This window comes from Podarcis erhardii, assembly GCF_964252035.2.
Source record: "Podarcis erhardii genome assembly, chromosome: 16".
NCBI lineage: Eukaryota > Metazoa > Chordata > Lepidosauria > Squamata > Lacertidae > Podarcis > Podarcis erhardii.
This window is the reverse complement of record NC_138514.1, coordinates 28,517,887-28,526,736: the sequence shown is the minus strand read 5'-3', so window position 1 is coordinate 28,526,736 and position 8,850 is coordinate 28,517,887. Positions and strand designations below refer to the sequence as shown.

General features: G+C 43.5%; 1 protein-coding gene across 2 annotated transcripts in view; it reads right to left on the bottom strand.

The window, feature by feature from the left end:
* Positions 1-280: 280 nt before the first annotated feature.
* The window catches only part of SH2B2 (SH2B adaptor protein 2), a 50,049-nt gene continuing 41,479 nt past the window's right edge, over positions 281-8,850 (bottom strand). For both annotated transcript variants that reach the window (XM_081843521.1, XM_081843520.1), the window contains 6 exons: positions 8,175-8,266; positions 7,162-7,256; positions 6,122-6,307; positions 4,915-5,108; positions 2,645-2,816; positions 281-1,758 (listed from right to left, as the gene is read on the bottom strand). In XM_081843521.1, coding sequence (XP_081699647.1) covers positions 1,442-1,758; positions 2,645-2,816; positions 4,915-5,108; positions 6,122-6,307; positions 7,162-7,256; positions 8,175-8,266 — 1,056 coding nt within the window. In that variant the 3' untranslated portion in view covers positions 281-1,441. The remainder of the gene's footprint in view (positions 1,759-2,644; positions 2,817-4,914; positions 5,109-6,121; positions 6,308-7,161; positions 7,257-8,174; positions 8,267-8,850) is intronic.

The window sequence follows — 8,850 nt, the reverse complement described above, 5'->3', positions numbered from 1 at the left end:
TGTTGGGCTTTCAGCAATTGCCCGTGCTCATTTTTACAGGGGTGTATAGTGATTTATACCTTGTTGTTTTTATATATTGTTAGATTTTTTTTTATATACCATCTTTTGAGGGCAATGTACTCTGAAAGGTAGTTTAAAATTAAACATTTTGTGGGGAAGGGGTTAAATACTGCTTTTCCCCATCCTCACTGCACTCCCAATTCCTTCTCTATTTTTTAATTATTTTTTTGGAGTGGGGCAGGGTGGGCAGGGAGAGAAAAGAAACAGAAATAAATGAACACTGTTTGGAAAGGGAAGAGGTACAAGTGACAGAGTTGATTCCTAGAGAAGAGAGGTGGACTATATAGAGAAATAAAAGTCTGCAGCAATCAATACAGGCCATATCCAGCCAAGGAAGCTACTAAATAGCAGCACAATAGGCCAGCTGCTCCTGGGGAAACTAGATAACTGTTCCATTGTGGGGCTTTCTGTGGGGTTTCTTTTAAGAGTTGGATTATCTTCACACACAAAAATGGAAACTGAACAGGGAAAAAACACATGGGAGGAGCATGTCATCATGCGGATACACCATAAAAGTAGGTGAACATGGTGTGGCCATTCCTCCACAGTGATTGCTCAGAGTGGAAGCCCTTATGAAGTCAGATTTCTGGGTCCATCTAGTCCACACCAAAAGGGAGCAACTGGTACCTGTTCCTTGGGCAGCCTGTGCCTCTGGTTTGCATCAATGTCAGGCAGCACCATACATCCTTTGCGCACAACTGTACTCCAGCACCAAATGTGGAGTTCTTCAAGAGGAGGAGACGAAGACTATCATGAGCCCAACTATTTACAGTGAAGATGAAGAGGACCACAGAACCCACACCACACAAGACAGCAGCAATCCAAGAAACAGTTCCTTTGTTAGCTTTCCCTCTAAAACCCTTGGGTCCTGGTGATGAGTTAGCTACTAGGGGGCTCAGTCCCAATGCAGTTAAAGTTTTACAAACACTTCCTGTTTCCATCTGAATGAGACCATTAGGGTGGGAACAAATAACAGGTAAAGAGGTCTGGCTCCATAGAGATGCAGGAAAGAGCATCCCTATTTCTGGATCATGCTCCTGATATCCAGGTGGCAACCATCAGGAAGGTGTGTGTGTTTTTCACTCTGTCCTTTAGCTTCAAGAGCTTGCTATCACTGGCTATCCTTCTGGCCCAGACAGGAATAGGAAGGGCCACCTTTAGTTCGTAGTATGGGAAGAAGACAGGGAAGGAAACCCTTTGTAGGCCAAAGAGATGGAAACACACACACAGCAGCCAGGAGAATGCCAAAACTGTTACGATAAGCAGTAAACCAGCAAAGAGGCAGAAACCTCAACAGGCTTATTAGATCTCCCCACCCAGGAGGGAGGGAAAAGAGAGACACCGGGCCACACTGAAAACCAACCATTCCCCATCAGAAGGATCAGTAGAATGAATATTGGTTCTCCACGGCTCTGGTTCTGTTGCGCGAGCCTTCGCTTTCGTGGTAATCCTCTGCCCCAATGGCAGCAGAATCGAACAGGCGCTCGGTGCTGTTGCTTCGGCTTCGGGTGCTCAAGGTCCCCTCCATCCGATGGTACAGCGAGTGGCTGGCTGAGGAGGAAGAAGAGGAAGTGGTGCCCTCAGAAGGGGAGGCTGGCTGGAAGGTGACAGGGACAAAGCTGGAGAAGTAGTGTTGCGACTGCAGGTCGTTTCTGCAAGTGGGCTGTTGAGAGGCCACAGCGGGGGATGGGCTGACCTCTGAAACAGGAAAAGGAAGGAAGTTGTCACAGACACCAGTAGCCACACAGCGGTGGGCCTGACCTATGCAGACCCCTGGTTTTTCAAACTGAAGTTTTACAATCACATATCCAACATACATAATAAAAACAAGATTCTAAAGAATCTCCTAGACTTCCCTCCTCCCCTTTGTGGGTCCTACTGTTAATCATTTCCTCCTGCATCTTTTATAATAATCCACATCTTTTACATCTCCATTATATCCAGAATTCACCATTAAACTACAAGTGTTATTCCAATCCTACTAACGATTTTAACTGTTTACAATGATTTTTAAGATAAATTATAAATTTTCCCCATTTCTTTTTAAAAATTTGGTCTCCCTGATTTCTGATTCTTCCAGTCATTTTTGCCACTTTGGCATAATCCATCAACTTGATCTGCCATTCTTCTCTGGTCAGGACTTTATCTTCTTTCCATCTCTGGGCCAATAACATCCGCACAGCTGTGGTCACATACATAAATAATCTTTTCTGCTACATTGGGCCAGCTACTGTATTTTGATTATGGGTCATTAATGTTTTTTAAACACTGAGGACTGGCCTAGTTCACTTCATCAGATGGGATAAAGTGTTATCCATACTTCCATGGATACGCACAGTGCGTGTTTGCATGTGTGGCAAGATAATATTTCATACATTTGATGAAGTGAACTGTAGGCCCACAAAGGTTTAAGCCATAACAACACTGGTTAAAGTCTTCTAGGTGCCACGAGACTCTAGCTTTTGTTGCATGGGACTAACCCCATGAAGACAGCTGACCACAGACGAATTATCTGTGGTTTTCATTCTTTGTTCAGGCAGGCCTCAGCTGGGGTTGAGACAGAAAGAATGGGGATTTAACCTACCTGGCAAGGGACTCTGGGCTACCACGTAGCTGCGGAGTGTTATATCAGCGGAACCGCCTGACTCCAGGGGTATGGGGTGCATGTGAAAATGCCTCAGCATATCAAATATAGTCTGGAACCAGAGATGTTGGACGTGGCACTGGCCGTTTTCATTCAAGGACAGGCGCAGGTGCTGTAAGAGATTAGAAGGTGAATGAATGAATGATTTTTAACCAGCTACCACAGAATCGTAAAATAATATTGTAGGAAGGGAGACCAATGGTCATCTAGTCCAACCCCCTGCAATGCAGGAATCACAGCTAAAGGATCCTGAGAGATGGCCATCCAACCTCTGCTTAAAAACCTCCAATGAAGGAGAGTCTGCCACGTTCCAAAGCAGTCTGTTCCACTGTCTAACAACTCTTACCATCAGATAGTTCTTCCTAATATTTAGTCAGAATCTCCTTTCTTGCAATTTGAATCCATTGGGTTCAGGTCCTAATCAATGGAGCAGCAGAACACAAGCTTGTTCTGTGTGGCAGCCGTTCAGATACTTAAAGACCACTTGCATCATATTGTTGTGTTTTGATCTGTGTTTCCAATGTCTTTTTAAATCTTATTTGTGCGTATTTCAGAAAGAGCTGTTATTTCCAAGAAAGCTCTGGGCTGGAACTTTAAAGATTTAGAATACTTATATCCCAATTTTATATTCCCCCAAAGTTCTTAAATCGGCTTTTGAAAGGTTGACACAATACAGACACATTCAAGTGGAGCATCAGGAACGGAAGTAAGATGGTGCTGATGCAAAACAGACCAAACCCGGGGGGGATCACTGCTGTCTTGGAACTTCTCACTGCTCAGAGAAGTAGAGTGAGCATACTAACAATTCATTTTAATTTCAGTAAGCTAAATTTCAGGTGGCGCCAACAGAACAGGATGGGAGAACATGGGGCTTCCATTGATCTGCCAGCTTTGCATCTGCTTGATGCATGCAAATGAACACATATCCCTCACTCAACTACCCCAAGTAGTGGCAAAGAATCAAGGGCTGTTGTGCCTGCAAGACACGTTGCAGCATTCCCACTGCCTCCCCCTGTTATTGGGAGCAGGCAAGGCAGCCGTGTCTTTAGATTTTGGCTGCTTTCCTCTACCGGGCACTCATGAAGCTCTCCATGCCAGACACCAGGCAATTAACAAGCCAAAGTAGTCATCGTGGTTTTGGTTGGTGGTTTCTAAGCCTCTGGCTGTTTTACTATTTTATGCTTATGTACAGGCATGTTGCCAAGTTCCAGTGACTCCTTTCAACCGGAAGGTTTATTCCCAGCCCCCGAAACAATATTTGCAACCAAAACCCTTCAGCGGCAATGCAGATCAGCTTGGAGATGGAGAGCTGCTGCCAATCAGGGTAGGCAATACTGAGCTAGATGGGCCAGCAGTATAAAGGCAGGTTCTTGTGAACCAAGAAGTCATCAAATCTTAACTTTAAATGCTCAAGGCAGGCTAACAGCTCAGGGAAACACAACTGTTGTAGCTCCAGGATAAAACCAAAACGGTCCCTTGAAAACTTGGGACCAACTTCCTTAAAGGATTGCCTTGCCCCTTAGAAGCCCACCATTTCAGGTGCCACATAATATTAATTCTGCACTTGTAAGAAACTGAACTTTTAGCTTGGCAGCATCTACACTTTGGAATTCCCCCCATAGACCCCAGACAGACACTTTCATTGTTCTCTTTTCGGAGCCAGCTAAAAACATTTTTGTTCAGGCAAGCCTATCCCGATACGCGGGTGTATTTTAGTCTGCTTTGGGCTATTGCCAATTTTAATTCTATTTCAAATATTAATAATAATTACTGATTTTAATGTTTGTTTTATATTTATGTCTGTAAACTGCTTAGAGGTTTTGCATACAATCAAGCAGCACTTTTGCTTTATTTATTAAATGTATTGATCACTTTTCTACCAAGGTAACTCAAAGTGACTTAGAATATATTTAAAAATGCATACATTAAAACCACATTAAAATCTAAAAGACAATCCAGACGATTAAAAGCCATACAAACTCATGCCTGGTGGGAAATGCATATTATTGCCTGGTACCTAAAGCTATGCAATGATGGTGTCAGGTGAGCCTTCCTGGGGAGAGAATTCCATAAGCAGGGAGCTGCCATAGAAAGTCTCTTCTCATGTTGCCACCCTCCAGACCTCCCATGGAAGAAGGGCCACAGTTGAGAGTATATTGTTATAAATTCTGTTACAAAGATCCATCCATTCATGAATAATGGTCACCTGCCTTGGCTTTCCCCTGGAAGTTAAAGGTCAGCACATATTCGCCTGGCCGTGTTTCACTCTGTCGAATGACAAACAGCCCATGGCTTCTGGCTCCACCGAACAGGACTAGCTGAGCAGCTTTGACCCGTGATAGCGTCCCATGGAACCAAGGGAAGTCCAGAAGGTTGAGCTCCGCTTCTGTCTCGCTTTCCTCCCCTGTCCCAGTTGAGAGAAGAAGGAGGAGGAAGTCAAATGCTGGAATATTATGCTCCAAATTCTACTGCAAGGAAGTGAGATACGGGACCCTGCAGGTAGATGTTTCATTGAAGGTGTGTTCTGCAGCATGTTCTTGACATAGTAGCAAGGCACCAGTGGTGGATTTATTCTGCTTGTAGTTTGTTTTGCAGTGCTTTCCAAATGCTAACACATTATTGCTGTTTGGAGGGGCTATAGCCTAACTAAACTAAAACCAGAACCTCTGAGCTATAAAAAGTTAAGGGATTTCACCAGGAACTTACAGGATATGCACTGATTGGAAATGAAGCAGTGTGGCCACCCTAAAACATCTGCAGGAGGGTGTACTTTCACAGCGCAGGCTCTCCAGTGAGGAAAGTCGTATTTGTATGGCAGATGTGTTTTGCCAAATTCACAGATCACATTTTTAGGTGAATGTAACCTATGAGTCAGAACCATGTGATCTTGCTTTGGGATTACCTTCAGTTCTGAAAATTGGTACAAGTGTGGAATATAAATAATTAGGAACATTGGCCAGAACACAAACACCCGCACCCACACACACCAGCAAACCATCTGAACTGTTGGAAGGATGCATGCTATTCCATTTAACTGCAAACCTTGTGTAACTGATCTGGGCACAGCACACACATGGACAGAGCTTTGATTTGACATAGCAAGTTGCCTGATACCAGGTCAGACTGTTCATTTGTCCAGCCCAGTATTAAAGACCTGCCTCACTCAGCTGCCCCACTAGACCTCCCCTGTTCAACCAAATTGGAAGCCACACCAAACTTGCCATAGCTGAGGGTTGTCCCGGGAGGGAGAGCTCCAGAAATGAAATTAGCACTCTGTCTGGAAAATGAGCAAAACTGAACCACCTGTATCAACAGTGGGCCAACAGAGTACAAAGTACACAATTCCAAATAACAGGGGGAAAAAGTGTTATGGGGAGCAGGGAGAGCTGTTCACATTTCTTCCAGGAAACACGGTACCTGCAGTATGGCTACCAGTAGCTGATGACTCCAATGTCTGTAGGAAGTTATCCAATGGGACATGAGCTCTGTATTCTCCTGCAGAGTCCCTGATCCGACCATGTGGTGCTGTGACAACAGTGGCAGGATTTGGCATAGTGTCTGGGGCAGCAGAGCCTGCACATCTGTCCTGAAACCGGGAGGTATCTGGAAAAAGAATTCTGCTCTTAAAAAAAACCCCAAAATCCATTCTCAAGGCTTTAAACAACTTCTCTCTTTTTCTGCAAAGTAATTCCTGCATTGGACCACATGGCCCTAGGGGTGTCTCCCAACTCTACAATGCTATGATTCCAATTCACATGTTGTCATTAGCATTTATATCCCACTCTTCAGCCAGAAAAGGTTCCCAGAGCAACTTACAAATATCATTGATAATATAGTCCCTGCCTTCAGCTTCGCATTGTAAGAGACACAATACAAAAGGAAAAGGAAGTAGGAGGGAGCAGGAAAACATCAAGCTCAAGCTCAGATTCTTAGTTACAAGTATTATCATGTCACCAATGGGTATACATTCTGCGTTTATTGAATTTTTGGGGGGGGGGAGGGAGGGAGTAAAGCTTCATTAAATCCTAAGATATCTGTTTGAGCGGAGATTATAGCAGGACATAAGAAATGGGCGTGTGTACCCCAAGCAACATAGACTCTATCAAACTACCAGGAAAAGGGAGTTAAATAAAACTGCTGTAAGTTGTTTTGGTGATTTGGAGGTTTAATCCAAAATCAAGTAAGATTTAAGCTTGTTTGTGTCTCTGGTATCCTCTCTCCTATATTATGGATGTATGTTCTGTACTATTTTATTAATACTATTGCTGCAAGTTTGTCATGGCCTTTGGCTAGGACAATAAACTTACAAACTTGAACTTGTAACACACACCCAAATGTACTTCTCCAATCATAGAAAAGCCTCTTTTTTGTAGTATGCATGGGTTATTGGGGCCAGAGTGTACACTTTAAAAAGTAAATAAATCTGATTTTAAAATCTGATGTAAAAGTCTTGTTACCACCAGCCAGGAACTCGCAGCTACAAGAGGACACTCTGCTTGGCAGGCAGGCCCCCTGGGTGCAGGAGGAGAGTTCGATGTCGTCCCCACTGTCTCTGGAAGAAACGAGCAAGCAGTTGGATACAAGATATTGCACCAGTGACTCTCTGCAAGTATATGCATACATCTTCTTTTTTAAAAAGTGTCAGTGTTCTGGATTCACTGATCTCTCAAATGAAAGAACAGCTGTTTTAGACGCACCAGACCATGTACCATAAACAAACCCCATATTGCTAACATCTCTCCTTCTGTCTCAGGTGAGTGGAGACTCCAGCAGAAGCCTCCATGGCTTCAAGAAGGGCCCTAGCTGGAATGAAGGGCCTAGGTGATGTGGTTCCTCTTCATCGGTAACATTTCTACTGAATTATGTAGAAGGATCAATATGGAAAGTACATAAGGAAATGATCTCTCAATCTGTTAGCAGTTGCCAAAATTTTATATGCTGGCAAATGGAGAATGGCAACAGTCCCAATGGTCAAAGAATGGCACAATAAAATGAGCGGCTATACAATAATGGCAAAGTTAGCTTATTATACAAGGTTTAAGGAATACAGTTATAGACAAAATATTTGCATGTTAAGTTGGAATAAATATGTGGATTATTGTAGGTTTTACTGAGTATTTCTAAGTGTTTGTTACTGGTTCTCAATGTTCTGAGGAGGAGGATGAGAACTGCAGATTTTTTTGTTTGTTTAATCTGTCTTTTTTGTGTTGATATGTATGGAAGATTCAACATTGAATAAAATACTTAAAACTGAAAAAAATGCCTATATGTTTACCACTAATTGGGGGGGGGGGTACCATTTAGAGGCTAATGAAAATCAGGATCTTGAAAAATATTCTGAATAAAATCCCTGTGGAGCAGTACAAGCGCCGTACTGCCATATGCCTATCGCCATTTACACAACAAGCTTTTCTGAACTTCAAGGGCACTCATTCAGCAAACCCAATCTCAGCGCCCCCTGCCATCTTACCCAGGATCTATGCAGTCTTGTATATCTGCCACCCAGGAGTGTTTCTGCAACGAATCAATCGTTTCCAAGATATACTCAGCACCGTTTTCTACCTGGATGAAAAAAACACAAGAGAAAGCCATTCTTTGTGGTATCTTAAAACAAAAAGATATCCTTCATCTCTCCACATTCCCACACACATGTGCAAAGACTCGACGGGATCCAGGATTCACCCTTAGAAAAGTGTGAAGGAATAAAATGATTCCTCAGATCAAGAAAAGAGTGTGTTTCTCCCACCAGCTAGCACCTGGAGTCTCACATGTCCCTTATTATTGAAGGTACATGTCTGCATCATGCAATTCTAACACACAATTTCATTGTGTAGATTTCTCTACTATACGGCTGAGAGAAAGGTAGATGTTCAGGTGTGTGGTCCAGAAGGGAGGCTTTGTTTTGAGGGGAGCAACATGCCCCCCAAAGAGAAATACATGTGAGGTGAGGGAAGGGATGACGTTCCCTCACCTAAATGACAGGTTGAAACCTGGGTAGGAGACGGAAGGGGTCGGGGTCTGCCTAGGGAGTTTAAAGTGTGGTGAGGCAAACTTGGTTTGACTCCCCAACTTCCTCCATCCTAGCCTAGAAGCTGTACAGATAAATGGCTTCCTGCAGCCAATCAGAAGCTGCGCCTTAATTTTCA